This window comes from Thermobia domestica, chromosome 13 (genome assembly GCF_964235325.1).
Source record: "Thermobia domestica chromosome 13, izTheDome1.hap1.1, whole genome shotgun sequence".
Taxonomy (NCBI): domain Eukaryota; kingdom Metazoa; phylum Arthropoda; class Insecta; order Zygentoma; family Lepismatidae; genus Thermobia; species Thermobia domestica.
Window position 1 is genome coordinate 25,948,836 of NC_137466.1, and position 23,209 is coordinate 25,972,044.

The window sequence follows — 23,209 nt, forward strand, 5'->3', positions numbered from 1 at the left end:
GTGGGTTGATTTTGAACATACAAAATGTATTCAAGTCCAAAATTGACTTGTTATATCGTTACTTTGGACGTTCGTAGGAATTTTATAAATCTTTCAAAAGCTAGGCTAAAGTATGACTAGGGGCATGAGTTTTTCGCATTAGGAATTTGAAAATTTCGCGCTTTTTTTCATATTTCGCGTTTTGTTGCATTTTCCAAATCAAGTTTCGCATTTTGCAGCTCTTGTGGAAAAAGATATTCCCTGACATGTTTACAATTGTTTCTTTTATTCATAGATCACTAGAGAAATAAACCATTAATTACCTAAAAAATAAATACACTGAATATTTCACTTATAGAAAATTATATTTTAAAAAAATCAAACTGAAGCGAAATCAGTATGAGTAAGAAACTTTTGCTGTCCTCTGACAACATATAGACACAAGTTATACAGGGTGCGGCACGTAAAACCGGCCCGTAAAGTGAACACATAAAATGAACTTCAGTCCCCTTAAAACACGTCTGCAACTTCTCTCACTCGCATGAACCTGTTGACTCAATCTCCTGGTTGACTTTCGAGGACTTCTTGTCATTATCTCCTCCACCTGCATCTTTAATTCAGGTGTGCAGACAGATGGTCGTCTGTTCCTGGGAGCATTTTTAACCGATCCTGTACGCCGCCATTTTTCAATCAATTCCTGAATGGTGCTTTTTGCTGGCACAGAACGTCCTGGAAATTTCTCCCGAAACAAATTCTTTGTTTTCACAAAAGATCCAGTGAGAATGAAACCTTCAACAATGGCAACACGCTCGGGTATCGAATACGGCATTATCACACACTGACACTCACCCGGCTTAACACAACGAGGCCTTTTTCTCAACTAGTTTCGACAAGTTTCACTGACTGCGGCTGCACGTGACTGCTGCAGGTCACGTAAGTCGACCCGACCTCGACACGCCATCTCTTAGTAGGAAGGTAGATTATTTAAGTGTTGCCAAAAACACAATATACCAGAATATAACGACGGGCCGGTTTTACGTGCCGCACCCTGTATTTAAGAATTAAACATAAGCATGTTACATGTTTCCACATTTTCCTCCTTCATTATTGCATATTTGTCTCTTATCACCAGTTTATATCTGAAAAAAAAAAAAAACACCTCCTAATTGGCACTGCTTGTTAGAAGCCACACATATGTAACTGTATTTACAACAAACTTCAAACAATCATCACTTCGGAAATTCCCATCCAGCTGCGATGGTGATAGCTAACGCACAACAAATTCTCTATAGCCATATCAGAATCACCCAAATTCACCGTTCATACTACGTTCTATCGTTCCGTCAGCAGAAAACTAGTGTTGTTAAATCAATGAAAACATATTTTTAAAATTTCGTGTTATCTTGCTTATTGTTAGACATTTCGCGCAAAACTGCCAATTTCGCGTTTAATCGCGCAACGGAAACCAATGAAAATACACATAAAATATCATAAAACGTAAAGAAAGAAACTGAAAATCACTTAATTCTGAACCACATTGCGAGAAACTCGTGTCTCGAAGTATGAGAAACGTTTCAACTGAACGTTAAACGTTACAACTGAACGTTATCTCTAAAACTGTGAAAAAGCTGTCATAGCATTTATTCTAAAACGCAGTTTTTAAATCAGAACTTCCTTTTGGGGTACAAAATTAAAAGAAACAAACAATGTGAACAAGCTACGATTAATTATCCTATAAGAGTCACGAAAAATAAACATAATAAACATATGGTCCAGTTATACAGCTATATCTGTTTGCACAACTGAGTCACACTTGATGAAGATTGCTCTCCTTACTTCTGGATATGGCAGAGTCTAGTATTTGAGATTCATCAATTGTGTCGAAATCTAGGGAGGAGGCAATTTGAACACATACATATCATCATTATTCTCGAGCTACCTATGAAACTAAAAGAAGTCGATTGACAGTTTCCGATCATGGGGGTTTCTGACAAGATCACTATAGCTTTTGTCAATCTTCTTCGAACACTGCTGAAATTCGTATACTTTTTGTCACAGATGATTATTACTGTAGCATACAGCGAAAGATTTGAAATATTAAAGAAATAAAAATCAAATTAATAACTAAAACGAAACAGTGAATAAGTAAATCAAATTTAAGAGTGGTAGTTACAATCTCTTGTCATGAATCTCAATATTTTATTGATGAAACAAGTAGCTTACAGAGAAATTGGTACATATAGAAAGGCAGTACGGTAGTATAGTAGATATCTTTCTGTAACAATGTAATCACTCAACTGTAAACATTTAATAGTGTTGAGTTCGACACCTGACATAGTATGTAAACTTAACTGCATAACAGATAATTTATAAACTCACTGCACACTGGGCCAATTATAACACAAATAAGCCGAATATTTAAGTATTCAAAATTGTCTGTGATTTTAGAGACTTCCCAAAATTACGTGACAAGCAAATAGATAGTTTAAGCTTTTTATTGCCATACTTTACTTATTCCAGATGTTGTTTGGCTTCGACCAGACAGTGGTCTCTTTCTGTATTTGAAATTTTTGTACTCGTGATAACTTCTTAGTCTTCTCCGTTGCGACTCGATGCTTGAAGATAGGTATAGGATGATCTTACGTTTGAAAACTTGGATCTTTTTTTTATGAGTTATTGTTCTTGTCTGTTTCAACTATTTTTCTTTTCTACTTTGACAAAGGCCACTATATTGTATTTTAAAGCTTACCAAATCTTAGGAAAGTCCAAATTACATTTTCTGAAAAATATTGTTATCTTTCTAATCATGAAAAAAAATAAGTATCTTTGAAGTCTAATTTACAAGGCATTTCCTTTCAATTTTTCATGACTCTGAAATGTTTATCTACTGACAAACAATGTTTCATCACCAAGATTTTTTTTTTATTACTATTTACAAGCGTCTTTCTTCTGCTTCCTACAATTTACGAAAGATTACAAGTTCTGTCCTTGTGATTTTAAAAATAATGTTATGCATGTATACTAAAATTAAGAGTTGTTTCACTCACAGAATTGACATTTTGATTTCCATGAATAAAATTAATGATGATTTCTTTTTCATCCATAGTTCGCGATTTCATCACATTATCGATGATTCATCAACTACTGAGCTATTTTCAACATCAGATAAGCTCGTCACTTTTGTGTTTCCTGAGAGACTATTGTTTCTTTCTTGTATTCGCTATTATATAATAACTGTGGTGATCATTCTCCTGTATATCAAGTAACCTCGTAAATACTACATCTGGGCTTAGAGGAATGATTCGAGCAATCCTATATTAGCTTATGATATTAACACACTGGTTTGCATTAATTTTCTTCAGAATTGTCAAAAAAAAAAAAAAAAAGTCGTTTGAAATGCAGCAGCAAGTATTTTTTCTTTTTTTTCAGTCTTTCAAAATCGCCTTCTCCAAGCAACTTACATTGGAAGGAACAAAGCAATATCTAAATGCTACAAATGATGAATGCTTTTCGGCGCTTCATGTGTTTTTGGGACTCTTGTCTTTCGGCCATGTAATTTCTTACGATACGGAAGTGCTATGGTCATGAACCAGTACAAGAATATCTGAAAATCAAATCATGCACTTTTGTTTCGATTATATCGGGTTTTACTCGGTACTCCAAATGCCACGTGTCCAATGTACTAACCACATGATATAAAACGTATGAAGGAACATCTTGCCACTATCTGATAAGTCATCATCAGTGAAATGCTTATTTTGCATGTGTTACAAAAGTTTTGAAGCGTGCTTTGTCCCTTGTTTGGCTTAAACAGTTTGCCGCCCAAGATTATAGCTGAAGTTTATTTCACTATAATTCAACGCCTTCCTGAGAGTAGACAAATGTTCAAAATATTCAGACGTTGTTTTCTTATCAACAGTAGCGCGAGACTTTTTGATGTTTTCACACAATCAAACAGAAATTTGCTCTTCTGTAAATGACAATGTTCTTTCCTCATTCATGGTCGAAAGGTTATTCTCATATCTTTTCTTTTTTTTCTGTTTGTCATTTCTATCAATATCACCAACAATCTTATATCTATTATTATGAAGGGCAAGCCCCATAATGATACTTTCATTATGCTTATCGCTAAGGATTCGTCTTCAACCTGACTCAGGATCGATTATCCACTATTTTATTGCACATGCAAATCGCTGACTTTAGAGTTTAAAATCGATACAAACTTTGACGCAGCTTCCTTTACCCACATTTTTTTTTTTTTTTTTTTTTTTTTTTTTAAATTTTGATCAACCTTACAGCCTTCTGCAGTGTATTAATATTATAATTAGCAAATCACGAAACTCTAATGGTCACCTATATATTTATATCGGCAAGGCATTATGTCCAACGTATCTCCAACTCTGTATTATCACAATTAGGTCAGAATTAAAACCTTTTGAATACACGATTTAAACCTTTCGAAATTAAATGTCACAATACGCTGTTGTTTCTAAACTACACAGTCTTTATCTTGAACTGGTGATGCATACTTTAAAGTTTCTGAAAGTTCAGTAATCAAACCATACATGTAACAAATTAGCTCTTATTTTATCCACAGGAATAAATGAAACACGAACACTTAAATGCTCACTTGAAACATAACTTCAAAAATTGGATGAAAATGTTTTCACGAGTCATGTGATATGTAATGCAATATAGTTTTATTGTATATAATGTACATAAAGTGCCTTGACAATAGCGTCACATTACATTTTTCCTTCGAACCTTTTCATTACAAATTCTTTTACTTACTGTACAATTCTATCGTACACTACGCGAAGCAAGTATATTGACAGTTTATTTAATAAAATACCTTTAATTCAATACAAATAAATAAATAAATCAGATTTTTGATAATCAGAACTTTCCCTAATATTCTGCGTAAAATACAATTTTCCCGACTGAGGCCGAATGACTAACGCGCGTGATTTGTGTATGAATTAGCCTGGATTCGATTCGAAATTGGGGCACTTGCTTCGGATACAAACTCAAGTAGTGATACCCAATGATGATTTCAGAGGTGGCCTGGGAAAATGTCCCCGAAGGTTGAAAATTCCACCGCGACATTTCTGAGATCAGAGTCAATTTGAGTTACCAGTATATTCGCACTAATATTTCCTCCCCCAGTTCATTCGAGCTATTTAAATTTCCCTCGTCGGAAATCTTCTGAAATCATCTCGATTGATTAGTACCGATCTTATCTTTAATAATATATACGCGTATATAGCTCGTCCTATATAGCTTCGGTGCTAAACGGGGTAAATTCCCCTTAACCAAATTTCGCGATGGTAGATTATCTGATATTAACTCTTGATGCGTATAATGTGTTTTTGTATGTTCAATACACTGAGATTCCGAACGAAAATTTAGGCCACACCTGCACTTATACTTGTACACTGTAAGTATTAGTTCATGATAATGTCTTTGAATATGTTCCACATATGACTCCCAGGTGATAAATATTATACTGCACAAATGGCAGATATTAAATTGTTCAGATTTCCTTTTCGTGGATAAATGAGTGAGTGAATGGATTTTGAGCTCAAGTTCAGTCTTAAAACACTCAATACAGTCCTTACATTTATGCAATTTGGTAACGGTGTGGACAACAGAATGTTCTCTTAGTTCTGATTGTTCATCAAGACGTTTTCTACAAACGAAACAAAGATACCGAGTTTTGTTACATTGTGATTTCTCGTGGCTTTCACTATTCACCTTATAGCAAAACGTTTTATGACACATCGAACATAAGAACTCCTTCTTCTTTACGTGTTCCTCTGAATGCACGTTAAGAGAACTGCCATCGAATCGCTTATTACATCTTTTACGCTGAGAAGTCTTCTCAATATGAACTCTTAAATGCTTCACAAATGAAGATTTATTCACCATTGTTCGCCCACACATTGGGCACACACACTGTTTGACATTCTTGTGACACTTTAAATGCCTGATAATGTTGGGCTCATAACAAAACTTTTCGTGACACACAAAACATACAAGAGGCTTACTGGTTGCATGATTCTCTAAGTGCACGGTAAGTTTTCGTTTCGACTTGAAAGTTTCATTGCAAAGTGCACATTCTGCTAACGTCTTTGAGGCATGAATTTTTGTATGTTTAGTGTGCTTTGGTATTGTAACATACACTTTTTCATATGCTTCGCACTTGTATTTACTACGCCTACGGTACCAATCATGGTGACGTAAGTGTCTGTTGAGATTGAGTTGATAAGCAAACTGTTTTCCACATACATAACATAAAAATTCTTTCGTAGCAGCGTGAATTTCTTGATGTATCTGCAAACTACTTCTATACTGGAAAGTTCTAGAACACACTCGACATGAGATCCTGATTGTCTTCCCATGAGCAAGTAAATGCTTCCTAAACTCTTTTTCTTTACCGAAGTCAATATTGCAATCTTTACAATTGTAAATACTGATATTTTTATGAAATTCTCCATGTAACTGAAATAAGGACTTAGAGGAAAACTTCTTGTTACAGTCACTGCATGAATACATGGTTGAAGAATCTGCTCCGGGCGCAGAGTTTTCACTTGTACTTGCCAAATTAAACACATTTTCATTTAGTTCAGAAAATTTTGATATATTTGTTAAATCACCTCCACTACTATCTGACACATTTTCTCCTGATGGTTTGACGTCTATTACCAATTCATTTTTCTCCTCACTTGCGACATCTTCATTGTAAGATGTGTCTGGTTTAGCGAGATCTTCACCGTTCTCCTCTATTACTCTGAAAAAAATAATAAAAGGTAAGTAGTTTATAATATAAACGATACTTTCTTTTACAATAATCTAAATAAGTATGATTTCTAACTCATTAAAGAATCTTTAAAATTTGATGCGAATTGGGATGTTTTCATTTTCATTGGTAGCGTAATCGTAATCTAGTTGAGCAAAAATTCACTTTTAAGTTTCAAATGGTCTCACGGTAAAAAAAAAATGAATCAAAATTTTACCAGTATATAAGATGGATATTACCACTTCTGCTTTCTAGAAGTACTGAAGAGGTTTGAGGAATGCCTCCGGGTCTCATCCTAAACAAAGGGGAAATCTAAACCTAGACCTCCTCACGGGAGAAGGTGGGCAACATCTTAGGCGGCTAATGTAGGTGGGACTGACTGTTTCCCGGGATAAAGAGTCAACCTGTACTAGGTGCCAACGGCCTTCTCGGAGGACGAATGAGCGGGTGGAGATCAGAGCACCTTCTTGTCCTTAGAATGGGAAAATGTTCTAAAAGGCTGATGAACCACTAGGTGGTCAACGGCATGCAGATGGAAAAGGAGATGATAATTATCTTTTTCTCAGGAAGAACGATGGAGGAGAATAAATATAATGATAGTTCTTCCTGAGGTAAAATATTCCGGTGATAAAATAGTCCTCCCATTCGGATCTCTAGATAGGGACTGCTTCGGGAAAAACTACCAGAGGGAAAAAAATAACTTCTATTTCAGCATAGGCATCTGGAACATACGAATATAACTACGTGCGGGTAAATTTGAATATTTAAAAATGGAAATGGACACATGTAAAGTAAACATAGTGTGCTTGTGAAGTAAGATGATCAGGAAAAGGTGAAAAGTATCGGGAAATTACATAATATTCTATTTGAGTGGTGTTAAGGCCGAGCAATGGTGTCGCGATAGCAATGAAGAACGAAGTAGCAAGAACTGTAACCAAAGTGGAATGCTGAAATGCTTAATGCAAAAGCAAAAGCAGTGAATATTGTGATAATACAAATGTATATGCAAACAACCGATCGTGATGACAATGAAACAGAATTAATACCTACACTGAGATTAGTGACATATTGCATCAGGAGGGAAGAAGTAAGGTTTGGACTACGTAGATGAAACACACAGGGCCAAATACTTATCGACTTTTGTAGACAACATAATATAGTGGTGAGCGCCTTCGTAGCTAAGCGGTTAGCGTACGCGTCTTTGGCGTGGGAGACCTGGGTTCGATTCCCGGCGGGAGTTCATGTGGTTTGGATTCTACGTTAATCAGTATGTCCACGTCTCATATAGCCTCACTGCTGAAAGGGACATTCAATTCAAAATCAACTCAACTACATAATATGGTGGTGACGAACATGTGGTTTAAGAAAAGAAGAACTGAACTGTACATATGGAAAAGTCCAGGAGATAAGAAACGCTCCGAAATCGATTACATTTTTGTCAAGAAACTTTTCAGGAATAGTGTATGATACATGAAGATACTACCAGGAGCAAACATTGATTCGGACCACAATCTCTTAATGGCGGAAGTGCAAATCTGGTGAAAGTCAATCAAGAAAAACGGGAGAAGAGATCGAAAATGACACTTCGTGCGAGCAAGAAGTATGAACCGTGATGTGAAAGAAGAGACTGAAGAAAATCCTGTGCAATGTGCGGTATGGTGGGCAATGTAGAAAATATTTGGGGGAAAATTACACAAATTCTACTTGACAAACTCCACAATAACATTGGCAGGATGGAAAGATCGCCGAGAAAACCATGGGTAACTGAAGCGATGCTTAAGAAGATGGAAGAATGTAGAAGGGCGAAAACCACAGACATAAAAACAATACAGAAGGCTGAATAATGAATTCAGAAGAGAGACGGACAAAGCCAAAGGAAAGTACATGGAACAAATATGTGAAGAAATAATGGAACTTCAACTGCGTGACAGATATGATCTGAGGTATCAGAAAGCACAAGAATTAGAAAAGAAAGCTTAACAGAAGTATATACACGTTTGGAATGGGAAGATCAACAAGGTCATTAGCCAATGACCATCAAAGAATCCTTAGGATTTGGGAGGAATACATCAAAGATCTGTATGATCAGAACTCCCCAAAGATACTGTGATCGAAACAGAGGAAAAGCTGGATGAAGAAGAAAAAGGACCGAGTATATTGAAAAGTGGGGTAGTATAAGTCATCAAAGACGTGAAGAAGGAAGGCCACGGGAGACGATAACATACCAGCAGGTTTACTCAAGTGATTAGGAGATAATGCAGTGAAAGTACTAACTTCATTTATTAACAAGACCTACCTGAGTAGAGGATGGCTAAAGGATTTTCTTGATGTTGCAATGATTGCATTATCCAAGAAAAGCAAGCAAAAAAGTACAGCGATCACAAAACCATTAGCTTATTTCCCACAATGGAAAGATAATTGCGGGAATACTGAACAAGCGGCTGGAAAGCAAGATAAAAGAGATGTTAGAGGAAGATCAATTTGTATTTCGAAAAGGAAAATGCATCAGAGAGGCTATTGGGGTGATGAGAATTATATCAAAACGAGTTCTTGACTAAAGGAGGAATTGTGTTTGTGCTTCATCGACTGCCAAAAAGCTTGCGACAGGGTCAATTGGACGAAACTTCTGAAAATACTTAAAGAAATCGGGATCAACTGGAGAGACCGACGACTTGTTCGCAACCTGTACGTAGAGAAACGAGTGAAGCAAGGATAAACCAATAGTGGGGAGATTGGAAGAGGAATCAGACAAGGATGTACTATGTCGTCCTAATTATTAAACATTTACAGTCAGTGTTTAATGAAGTGAGAATTAATGAGAACTGGAGATTTCAAGATTGGAGGGCAGATGATCAACAATATCATGTATGGAGATGATACGGTCATTATAGCTAGAACCGAAGAAGCACTACAGGAGATGATTGGCAAAATAATTAAAACTTGAAGCTATATGGAATGCAACATCGAAAAATCTAAAGTCATGAGAATATCCCGTGGAAACGTGCCCTTATGGGTCAGAATAGAACAAAGAGAACTTGAAGAGGTCAATTATTTTAAATATTTGCTAAGTACTTTTACGGGAAACGCTTACTGCATCAAAGAGATCAGGTCAAGAACTGCTACAGCCAAAGAAGCATTCAAGAAGAAAAGATCACTCTTAACTAGCAGGCTCAATATTGGACTTAGGAAGAAGTTGGTCAAAAGCTATATATGGAGTACTGGACTCTATGGTTCAGAGGCGGGGGGGGGGGGGCGGTGGCTCAGTGATAGAGCGTTTACCTCTGGTGTTTGGGGTTTCGGGTTCGATCCCAGCCCCTGCCAAGTGAACTTTGTGGTGGACATCACCGTGCTCGTGGGTTTTCTCGGGGTTCTCCCGTTTCCTCCCACTTTCTTCATTCCACCATTTCACTCATCTCTCATCATCACCGTCTCCTTTAGCCTAACCGGCATAACCGTGGGACGTAAAACTCAAAGATTTCATTTCATTTTCTATGGTTCAGAGACTTGGATATTACGGAAGTTAGAGAAGATAAATGAACAGAAAGATTAACAAACGAAGATGCGGATAGGAGAGAAGAGGACGCTTTTAGCCAGCATCCTTCGTAGGAAGGCCAACTGGATTGGACACATACTGTGAACAAATTGTCTTCTTCATACCGCCATAGAAGGAAAGATTGAAGAAAAGTGAGGAATAGGAAGAAGAAGAACACAACTGATCTATGATTTGAAAAACAGAAGAAGTTATTAGGAGCTAAACGAGGGAGCTGAAGGTCGAGAAACATGGAAGAAACATTTCTGGGACAAACAATAAAAAACTCATTCGTCCCAGAACCTGCTACAGAGCAGAGTACTTAATAATAATTAATATTTAATAATTTATTTGAAGTTACATGACCAATATTTTTATGTTTAAAGAATTAAGGAACTAAGTGAAAGTGTTTCATGTATTATGTCATGAAGCTGAGCACTATTCGTGATTTATGTTGATCCTCTTCTAAAATAATACAATAGCTCAGCAGATTACCATACGTACGGAAATTCCGGAATACAGCCTATCCTCAAAACACACGATACAAACCCGGAACACTTAAATAGTAGTTAGGGAAATTTAAAGACACGTCACTATGCCTACACTGTGGCCGAGAAGATCATTTCACTTTAATCTGTAAATACTACACCTTTGAGTCGTCCAAGAGTGAATCTAAACTCAGGCAGGGGCAGAAACTTGTTCACAGGAAAATACTGAAATACTTCCAGAGCAACTTAATGGATTAATTACCTTATGCAACTCTTTATAGTTAGATTCAATCTTTTTACATGAACAAAATGAAAAGGTCTCTTGAAGTTCAAAACATGTTATCTAGTTTATTTTAAGATAATATGAGTGAAACGAAATGACATGACACAAGATCCCAGATAGTCATGCGGAGGATGTAGAAAAGTTTCTTAGCATGACGAAACAATCCTCAGGTGTATTTCAAATTTAGCACAAAAATCTGCTTCGCTGCCATGGGATATGAGAAAGAAAAAAGACTCACCAGCCAATAAATACTTTAAATATGCCTTGGCTAAGACGTTTTCAAATAGATGAAGAACTCAAAGAAATCAGGTTAGATTTCCGAGAAAAAAAGATACGTCTAGATGGGAATCATAAAGCACAACGACAAAGAAAGAAGGGAGCTACGAGTAGCTCAGGACACAACTTAAAAATCACATTTCACCAGCGAAATCAAAATGTTAATGAGCCATTCCATGCGAAAGTGAGCCTGAACCCAAATTTTCGAAAACTGTCAAAACCAATGCATTTTTACGTATATTCGAAGTAAATAGAATGAAATTTATTTTTCACAAAGAAAAACTTATTTATACTTTGAATTCACGTAAAATTTTAAGTCTAAATTGTGAATTTGTAACATGTCAGCTGCGAGGAAATTTTTTATTCTTGTTATCGGCAACATTTTATGGTATATTGTGCATGTTTGGCTGAAGTAACTTCGAGCTATTCAAGATGCTTCTTTTTGCTACAAGCTGAAGTTGAGAAAGTGTTTACAGGATAAAAATTGTTTACAATATCATTAAAGATATAAACGTCAACTTGAGTGCCCTGCCCGTGACAGAAAACTACCAAAAGTTATTGTACTGAATTACTAAATTTCTGAATGTGGTTCGTACTTAGTAGAAGTAGCAATTTGCACGTGTACTTCACATTTACCAAATTTTGGACTAATGCTAATAATATATTTCAATTTATTTCAATTTGAAAACTTGTCCTGCCCGTGACAGTGGGCATGCCACTGGTGGGATAGTTTGTGTACATTGATTATTCATGATAGAAAATGATTCCATATGTACTAAAATAATGTTCATAACTAAGCATGAACATTATTTACTTAAACAGAGGATTATCTATTACTGTCAGTATGATGTTTTAACTTAAAATAAGTGTCATATAAATATTATCATTAGCGTCCCCATTTTGTTCGTTTCAAGGGAGAAGTGGATGGGATTGGAGTACGTACAAAAAGGCCAGTATGGAAACTTTGTGAAACAAAAGAAAGTAATTGTAGAATGTGCTGCTGATTTCGTAGCATCTTTAAGCTCTTCGTTTCAAAACATACCTGTTTTACTACTATCAATCAGCAGAAATCGAAAAAAAAAGAAGAAAAAAGAAACGCTTTGAATAAAAGACGGGAAAATGCTCTTGTCAATTGAATGTCCCCAATCAAAACAGTTTTTTCCTGCAATTTGACAGCGAAAATTTGGTAGTTCGTCGAACTTTTAAATTAGAGCTTCATCCGTGTAAAATCTTTAAATCCGTGTAAAATCTTTAGAGCTTCATCCGTGTAAAATCTAACAGACTTTTATTCAGATTCTGAAAATGATGATTCCGAAAGCCATGAAGCTATCCTGAGCGACGACTTAGGTTTGCATGTTAACAAGGCTTGTGTTAGGCCAGCTGTTGAAGATATAACACAAGAAACATTTATGTTGATTTTTTTTTTTTTCTAGTGGACAGAACAAGAAAACATAGACCATAGACATGCAACTATCGCACAAAGCTCAGTGGAAGAGGACGAAAAGTCAAGGAAATTCGTATAAACACCGTAAGCGAATGTGGTAAAATTTTCAAGACTGTTGAAGATATGTCTTACGTGCATTTCGATCAAATAATGCCTGTGATACCAGCAGTGCCATGCCATGGGAGGAAGGGGGGACGGGGCGAGCTGGGTGACGGCCCCGGGCGTCAAAGTAAGGGGGCGCAAAATTCAGGAGGAAAAAATAATATATATATATAAAATGGAAGGAAAACAATATTAAAAAGTGCTCAAAATCAAGGAAAAGCAGAGTTAATTTTTGAAAATTTTCTTACGCGTCGCGCCAACCATGGTGACGCTTTGCGGTTGGTCCCTCGACCTCACTTATATTTACGGGTGCGTCGTTGCGACGCGTCGTATACTTTCGCCCCGGGCGCTGATTTTCCATGGCACAGGCACTGGATACCAACACCTATTTTATATACCGTTAGACAACGTTTTGTACGAATTTCCCTACAAAATGGGTGTAAATGGGCAAATAAAACCATTTCCTAAAGTGTAGGTGGTGAGAAATAAGCTTACTGCATATTATTATTTTTATGTGATAAAAGCGAGCCTCAAGTAAAGTAAATATAATTATTTGTGTAAAATGCTATAAGAGAACAGCAGAAATTGACTTATTTTCGATTTTATTTCATTTTTGAAATCATTCTTATTGAGATTTTGTGTGTTGATTCACACGGTGTCCTGCCCGTGACACAGTGAAGTTTAGTTTATTTATTTATATAAATATTTGGCAAATTTCTCTTATGTGCAGTTTGTTAAAAAATTTTCATTTATACATTTCCGTTTAAATAAAAACATTTTGAGCTAAGAATTCACAGAGTTTTGTGACATTCACTTGGTGTGTCGAAAGTCACTTCTCTATTTTGTCCCCGCCCGTGAAAGACGTTTAGGAATTAATATTTTCTATTCTAAACAGAAAAAAATACTGAAAACATCAGTTACATATACTCCTAAGTCTGCACTGCTCATATATCATACAATTAGCAGAATTTATGTTGTACTTTTAGAAATATACAACTTTAAAGCATCAAAAATGTAGTGTAAATGTCCTGCCCGTGACGATGGAATGGCCCTAATCGAGATCAAACTACAGCGAAGCTAATTCAGAAACACCAGGAGAAGCAGGATCAAACTCACTATTTGATAGCTAGATGTAGTGTGCTGAAGAAAAGAAACATGTTTCTAGAATATTAGGACAGTTCTGGGAATTTCTAGGGATGAGAGCTTAAAAAAATTAAAGACGGGAGAGTGTTTGGGAAGGAAGTGCCACAATGTACATTACCTTTATTGTTGTTAACAAGTTACATATATAGTCTGTGAAACACAAGTTAACAAGTCTTATATATAGTATGTGAAACACGAGAACTAAGATATAACAAGTCGAATTATGAAACTACAACGATACTTGTATTTCAACATCTTTATTATATATATCTCTATTTGTACAGGTATTTGTGGGCAAAATGTACTTTTAAACTTATCTAAAACCATTTTGCACACTGCCTCAATCTGCACACTGCCTGTACCTCAATCCCTCCTCTGAACATTCGTTTTTGTTTGGAGTTCGTCTAATACGTACATCCTGAGTAACTGCAATTTTCCTAAACGCTTGCAAAATGCAAAAAATGGCACTCCACTAACATAAAAAATAACCGCTATTCACGAACACTTGTATCGTGGCGGACATAAGTCTTTGACCAGGTAATGGCGACTGTTTTGAAACAAATGCAGAGTATGAGAATTAAATCTGTCATATCAGTAGTTTCATGCGGAGAGGGAAAAAACTTGTGAACCAAAGGATTAAAAACAACTCTAGTTATTACTATAAACTTTGCCAAAGATTATTCACTTATATCATAATAAAAGAAATACGAAAGACGTTTTGAAACGAAGAAATATAACATATAACTTTGCAAGCGGAGGCAAAGAAACCTAACATAACCAGACTAAACACGAATCGTTTACCGCGTAGTGATCGCGGTTCAGTGGTAAGGCACTTGACCAGTAATCTGTATGTTCTTGGTTCGAATCCACGTCAGGCATTTTTTTTTTTTTTTTTTTTTTTTTTACTTTAGGATTTTTGATGGCGATTGATCGGCGATGACATACGTTTTATTATATTTAGACATTTGAATACTCGGATGTTTCAATACTTGAACTATCAAAATAGTAATAATAACAAACTAATAATTATTATCTCGTAGAAGATTAAAAGCTAGGAGCTGATTGTCGCTCAGGTTTTACCATTACAAGCAGAAACATGACATTTGGAAAGAATATATTGGTTTTGTTTAATGTTGCTCAGGAGAAGAGGAATTTCTCATCTCGTTTCTAAAACAAACAAAATAACATAAGAATTAACATTTTATATTGGAGACGGGACAAGGCAACTCAAATTATCGTCTCGCTTTGGATATGAGAATCGAGACGAGGCCCAAAGTATCGTAAACATTTCTCGTCTTATCTCGATTCTCGAAATAGTGTATGCCACTCTTTAAGTAACAATTGCTCTGTAGACTGAATCTTATACGTTATTTTGTTGCTTTGCATTTCAGAGCCCACCGAATTATGGTCTGTGTATATACTTTTGTAGCAAAGCTTTTATAATTACATCTGCATATTCAACAAGTTAGTTTATTATATGCCTTACTGTTCAATGATATTCAGTTATTTTTATTATAGTTATTTTCCTTAAATCGTACAGTAGAATACTTTCTACATGAAACTTTAGTGGAAAGCTTTCGTTTAAATTTGGGTAGTTGCAGAGGTGTGTCTTGAAGGTACGGAACCCCTTCTCCGAAATCCCTACGTTTAAGTAAGTTTTGCCAAATTTTAGGGCAACTTTAAAATTTTAATACCATTATTATTATTATTACTGAAGTGTTGTTAATTTAATGGTTCACCCTGTTCCATCCAGCTCCCGCCTAGTGGCCATTGTGCTGAACAAACACCGTGTGTGTAGGTTTCCTCCGGGTTCCGCTTCTTCCCACTTTCTTTATTCCAATATTTCTTTCATTCTTATCATCGACGTCTTCTGTAGCTTAGCCGGCATAACCATTACTTAAAAACAAATTTCCTTAAGGCTCTTGTGAGTTCCGTATCCCTACTTTCTACATAAAATTTGCCTGGAAACTTTTCCGTTTAACATTTAGCTATTTGTAGGTACGTATGCAAAGGGAGGAGGTACGTCCGTACGTATGTAGGTACGTGTCCTGATGGTCCTGACACTTCTCTCCAATCTCGACTATTTTGTAACTTTTGCCTAACACTAGGAGCGATTATTACGTCCTATTCCAATGCAAATAAGCATACTGAAGTTAAGAAAAATGAAATTTGTTGGACCCTCTATAAGAATGAATTGCCTTGTAAGAGAGACTTTGGAAGGATAAGAGGGGGAAAAGAAGGTGTCAGCTACTGGAAAATATGAAAATCGAACCTTCAGATGCCTTAACATAAACTAGTAGGATTTGTCTTCATCACGATACATAGTAACGACCTTTCTTTGGCTAAAAGACATTGCATTACGTTTGCGTTATATTGATATTTTATCAAAATATACATACAAATATAAAAAAGAATAACTTAGTTCCTATTTACCAATTTTCGTTGAATGAATATATGGAACTTGTTGAAAATGGCGAACGAAAATATTATTATTTCTAGTAAGGGTGGAAGAAGTTAGAAACAATTCGACGATGACATTTCAGGCAAATTATGACTCATACTAGGCCTTAAGAATGACCCTTTTGTATTCATGAATTGATTGCGAAACACGCAAAGTTTCCAGACAATAGGAATCGAGATTGTAGACTGTGACGTCATGTTGTTAGTTTTTTTTTTCCTTTTGAAGGAAGTTGTTTCAACTCTAACTTGTAAGAACGAGAGAAATTGACTATTTTTAATGTTATTATACATAAGAAAAATCAACATTGTAAATTATAAATTTTTTTTGAATTTCCTCGGAGGGAATCGAACCTCGGACCCCTAACTCACGAAACGAATGTTCAAGCAACTACCCTGAGACTGCTTTTTTAAGTAAGAGTCAAGAAACACTCATCTATGTAACAAATTGCAAACGTTTACGACTCCAATATTTTATTAACGATAAAACACTGATTTCGGTCATGATAAAATACTACAGTCCAGAGAATTCAAGTTTAAATTAAAAAAAGACCGAAAGTATCTCCGTAACTTATCTCTATTATATTCGGTTATTCTCGTTTTACAGTTATTTCCAGTAACCTTGAACGACAGGGACACGAACACAGATACATCTATGACATTTAATATTTCTCCCACCAGGAATCGAAACTGAGACCCCGCCTACTGAACTATCTGATGGATGGGGTGCCTGGTTCGTTCCCAAGGCAAGTAAGATTGAGACGAACAACATGTTCTCGTGGATTTTCTCGGGACACTCCCACTTTCTCATTCCACCAATTCGTCCATCATAATTAACCTGCTTTAATCATAGTCTTACTCAACCTAACAGGCATAATCGTTGTACATTAAACGTAAATATTTCATTTTCAAGCTGTTAATGCAATTCATTCAGAACAGATAAAGTTGTATTTTCTATTGCTCATTAACGTGTTTCCAGAAAAAATATATAGAGAAAAAAACATGGGGAATCGTAATTCCATTCGGAAGTGAAACAGCAGACTCATAATACCTTAACTTAAAACGAAACCAAAATATATACGGATATTCTCAGAAGTGGCAAGATAGTGTGTTTTCAACAAAACTGAACCAAATTACGGTTCGTTTTCTGAAATAAACAGACACATTCTGTTTCAAATTTAAACCGAACCCAAACCAGTTAACCCAGAGACGGCGTGGGTCAATGAAAACTTGACCCACGACCCACTGACCTATCACCCACCATGACCCACGACCCACTGACACACCACCTACCGTGACCCTCTGACCCATGACCAACCATCCATCGTAACCTACTCTGACCCACCACCCACTATCACACTTCGACCCAACATCCACCACGAACTACTGACCCACCAATACATGTCATCAACTCTGACACATGATACACAGCCTCTGCTCTAACGACTAAAGGATTTACACTTGTAATACAACCAGGCTGTGAATTTCTAACTAATCAAAGTTTGAATGTCTTCCGTCAATCGCTAGAGCACCGCTGTTACAATAACGATGGATCTGACTTTTACGATATAAAATGGTACAGTGTCATGGGTAAAATTACGACGAATTTCAATTAAATTATCACATGGTCTAATTATTTCCTTGAATTATCGATACTTTTCAGTGGAAAAACTGATGAAATTTTTAAAGTCCCAAATCAAGGTAAGTAGTCCAACGTAAAGAAGCTTACATTACAAATTTTATGTCTATTTTTCTCACAACTTTATGGGTTGATTGCTCTGTGCTCTAAGCGCTCCATATAATAAACAAGCTTCAGCAATTATTATAGTAGAAAGCGCATGGTAAGCAGGGACGAATCCAGGGGGGCGATTGCTCCTCAGAAGAGGAAACTTTCTTTTTTATATATATATATAAATAAAACCCAGAGTTCGGAGCTCTTAAAAGTAGCACTAAGTAGCAGTATTACAACCCACTGCCCCCCATGAAGTGCGTCTTGGATCCGCCTCTGATGGTAAGCATGTGTGGATATATGATGCGAAGCACTGTATTGTTTGCTTCTCAACTAATATCGATCGTTTCCGATTATTTTTACAAACTAACCCACTATCAATTTACCATATATAGAAAGTGCCGTCGCTCCCTATAAAGGAGAAGTTTAAAAAATGCTAGGAGAGGTTCTGTTTATTTTCAATAGAGAGTTAATGTACTGAATTTGAGCTCCGTAAGTTGAATGACTTGTAAGATACTCAATTTTTTTCGGAACAATTCGAAATTCCACTATCCCTTAGAATATTATTATAACGAAAGCAATATGATAACATCCAACTTTGGATTAAGGCCTAACTATATACCAAAATTAATTTCATTTGACTACAATTTGGCCGTAATTATTAGGCACATATAGTTACATTCATTTTTTTAAATAATAATTTATATATTACAGTGATTCAAAAATGTATTTTTTCCTGTAGTTAGCTCCTTTAAAAACTCACAGGCTGTGTGTCTCGAAAGCCAAGTAGTAGTAAAAGTCCTATTGCCATTATTACAATTCCAAATATCAATAATCAAAAATGCCTCAAGTTCCTTTTTCACTTAGAGATACTCATCTCAAGTAAGTAAACAGAAACAAATGAAAAAGGGAAATGGAGGCCTTGAAAGTAAAACGTAGACAAATTTACCAGTGTTAAGAAGCATACAGCAGAAATCAAGTGGCTGTTACTGGCGGTCTTCGTGGACAGTGTACTAGTGCAATGCGCTAGTAATTATAATTGTTTTTGGCTTTGGTTCAAACCCGGGCCAAGGAAAGTTTTTTTCTATTTTTATAAAAAAAATAATACTCAAAAAAGTTATTTACTTACGTTACATGTGCAGGTTTGCTATAACATTCCACTGTATAAGCACCAGCACCAGCAGCAGCAGCAGTAGTAGTAGTAGTAGTAGTAGTAGTAGTAGTAGTAGTAGGAACGGATTAGAAGCCCCACAGGGCTGGTTTTTTTCTACCTAAACTGCCAGATATAATTTAACCTCAACTGCTTCTTCAATTTTCTTCAATTCCAACAAAGTGACAATTTTCTTCTATTACAACTATAATACATAATACATACACCAGAAGGTTTGGACAGGCCCGCAAACAGCAACAGAGGTTTGGAGGGGCCATGAATATGTTAGGAGGGACAAGTGATTAAAAATTTTCTTACTCATATCTAAATTGTGCTTTGTGTGTTGAGGTCTGGAGGAACCACGAAAAGTTTAGAAGATGCCAGGCCCCTAGCCCTCTCTGGTTGCGGGTCTGGTTTGGACAATTGCAAACTGCAACCAATCAGAAACGAGGGTTGAGTGTTAAAAGAAATATGCTGTTCAGATGATGTTTACAATCCAGTGAGCAAAGTGGGTCGGTGGGTGGTGGGTCGCAGTGGCTCATGGTGAGTGGTGCGTCGCAGTGGATTATGGTGGGTGGTGGGTCACAGTGGGTCACTTTGGGTGGTGGGTCGCAGTGGATTACATGCTGTTGTCCCACAATCTACTGACACTCAGAAAATTCGATCCAGTTGACCCACTGATCCACCGATTTACTGACCCACTCCAACTTTTGATTGGCACTTTTCAGAATATCCGTACATATTTTGGAAAAGTTTCAAACGATATATAATTGTTTCGTTTTAGGTTAAGGTAATATGACTCTGCTGTTTCACTTATGAATGGAATTACAATTCCCCATGTTTTTTTCTTTTTGTGTGTGTGTGTAAAAACAAGTTAATGAGCAATAGAAAATACAACTGTTTTTCGGTTCGGATTGGTTTGGGTTAACAGCTTGAAAGTGAAATCTTTACGTTTAATGTTCCACGATTATACCTGTTAGGTTGAGGAAGACTATGATTAATGCAAGTGAATTATGATGGACGAATTGTGGAATGAGAAAGTGCGAGTGTCCCGCGAAAATCCACGAGCACGATGTTGTAAGTCTCAAGCTTACTTGCCTTGGGAACGAACCAAGCACACTACCCATCAGATAGTTAAGTAGGCGGGGTCTCAGTTTCGATTCCTGGTGGGAGAAATATTAAATGTCACAGATGTATCTGTGTTCGTATCCCTGTCGTTCAAGGTTACTGGAAATAACTAAAACGAGAATAACCGAATACAATAGAGATAAGTTACAGAGATACTTTCATTTTTTTTTGTTTTTTGTTTTTTATTTAAAATTGAATTCTCTGGACTATAGTATTTTATCATGACCGAAGTCAGTGTTTCATCATTAATAAAATATTGGAATCGTAAACGTTTGCAATATGTTACATAGACAAGTGTTTCTTGACTCTTACTTAAACTAGGAATGCAATGGATATACCCGACTGCAATGAAATGAGCTGAGCGAGCTTAAACTACGTAATCAAAAAGCGTTTTTCGGTGATTATTTCTCGATGGTACATCGGATTTTTGATTTCGACCTATGTTGTCACTCAGCACGACATACTCTATCAGCGTGCTAAGTTTGGTTGAGATCGGCCAAACGGTCTAGGAGTAAGCGTTTTTCGGTGAATATTCCTCGATGGTACATCGGATTTTTGATTTCAACCTATGTTGTCACTCAGCACGACATACTCTATCAGCGTGCTAAGTTTGGTTGAGATCGGCCAAACGGTCTAGGAGGAGTTCGCGGACAACGAAACGGCTAACCCGAGTATACGAGCTTCGCTTCGCTCAGCTCAAAAAACCAGTCTTAGGGTAGTGGCTTGAGCATTTATCAAATATCAAATATCTGAATATAATAAAACGTATGTCATCGCCGATCAATCGCCATCAAAAATCCTAAAGTAAAAAAAAAAAAATGCCCGACGTGGATTCAAACCAAGAACGTCCAGATTACTGGTCAAGTGTCTTGACCATTGAACCGCGATCACTACGCGATAAACGATTCGTATTTGGTCTGGTTACGTTAGGTTTCTTTGTCTCCGCTTGCAAAGTTGTATGTTATATTTCTTCGATTCAAAACGTCTTTCGTATTTCTTTCATTATGATATAAGTGAATAATATTCGGCAAAGTTTATATTAATAACTTCAGTTGTTCTTAAACCTTTGGTTTATAAGTTCGTTTCTTCTCCACACGAAACTACAGACATGACAGATTTAATTCTCCCTGCATTTGTTTCAATGCAGTCGCCATTACCTGGTCAAAGACTTATGTCCGCCACGATACATAAGTCAACGTGAATGATGTTATTGAGCTTCTCATAGTAAAGGTTCGACACATTCAAAGTTTTATAATTTTCGGAGATGGTCGAGCAACCACCTCTGCACCACTTCGTATGGATTGACTCAGTAACAAGATATAATTTATGTAACATTTACAATACGAGATGGTCTTCATGTATGCAAGTATAGAAGTTGCGAGCTATCAGAATTGTGCTACAGTGTTGCGAACTTGTGTATTTTTCGTTGTTTTTGTTTTTTCCCGCATTTTCATTGTTAAATTACAACAAAACTAAGTGGCCTACAGTTTTGCTATTACCTTGTTTGAAAGTCGGCAAGGTAAGTTGTATCCAATGACTGGTAGAGGTTCTCTCCACCCACTCTCTTCTTCCCATAAAAAATGCTTAATTTTGTAGCATTTTACTATTTGGTGTTTTTGTTTTGCTTTGGAATTAATGTCAACCAGAATTGTTGCTGAAAATTCATTCTGTTAATGTTAGTACAAACTTTGCGTTTAGTTCCGTAAATTTCACTTTGATGTCATTCATAATGAGAAAGTTATGAGACTGAAAACGTGCCGCGGGGAGCATTGCTTATTTTGGCAAATATTGGGCCTACGTACGGTGCATATCTTATTATTACTTTGGTTTTATTTACAGTAATGCTTTTAAAGTAGGCATTTTATCTCTTGATACTACCCAGCTTATGTGTACAACTTTTCATGAAAATCCATGATGATCACTGGAAGGGGATGGTTGAACTGAGATGGAATGACCAGGGTGTGAATTAGTCCTAATTTTCATGAATGCGATAAAAGCGTGCTTTGTTTGCGATTTGGTAGCGTCTAAAGTCGACCATAGACATTTTTGGAGATGAATTTTGACGTTTTTAGAACAAAATTTTCCAGTCTCTACTTATAAAGTTTATTTTTTTTTTAAGAGGTGGAGAACTTTAAACTGGCAACACTGTTTTCTGTCACAGCTGATATTAGTTCGGTTGTTTTGAGGTTAGTTTGGTTTGGCAATTCATCATGAATAGACTCACAGCAGAGCAACGTTTGCAAATTGTGCGAATTTATTTTGAAAACCATGGTTCAATTTGACCAACTCATCGGGCATTGCGTGCATTTTACGGTGCTCAAAATTGTCCATCAGAGCGATTAATTCTAGAAACTATGGATTGTTTTCACAACACGTTTACTCTAAACGATAATACACATCCGGTGAAATGATTGGGCCGGTGGAATCATTAGTCCACATTTCTTCTAAAATAATGCTAGTCGGAATGTTACAGTCAACGGTGAGCGGTACAGAAACATGATTACTAACTTTTTCATGCCTCAATTGGCAGACATTAATGTTGCAAACATGTGGTTTTAGCACGATGGCTCCACATGCCACACAGCGTGCGCCACAATTAATTTGCTGAAAGAAACATTGGACGAACGATTAATTTAACGAAATGGACCTGTTAACTGGCCACCTCGTTCGTGCGATTTGACCTCCATTTGATTATTTTCTCT

At 36.4% G+C, this 23,209-nt stretch overlaps 1 protein-coding gene across 6 annotated transcripts in view; it reads right to left on the reverse strand.

The window, feature by feature from the left end:
• Positions 1 to 2,838: 2,838 nt before the first annotated feature.
• LOC145668056 (uncharacterized) overlaps positions 2,839 to 23,209 on the reverse strand; it is a 47,948-nt gene continuing 27,577 nt past the window's right edge. For all 6 annotated transcript variants that reach the window (XM_081735548.1, XM_081735552.1, XM_081735549.1 and 3 more), the window contains exon 3: positions 2,839 to 6,769. In XM_081735548.1, coding sequence (XP_081591674.1) covers positions 5,191 to 6,769 — 1,579 coding nt within the window. In that variant the 3' untranslated portion in view covers positions 2,839 to 5,190. The remainder of the gene's footprint in view (positions 6,770 to 23,209) is intronic.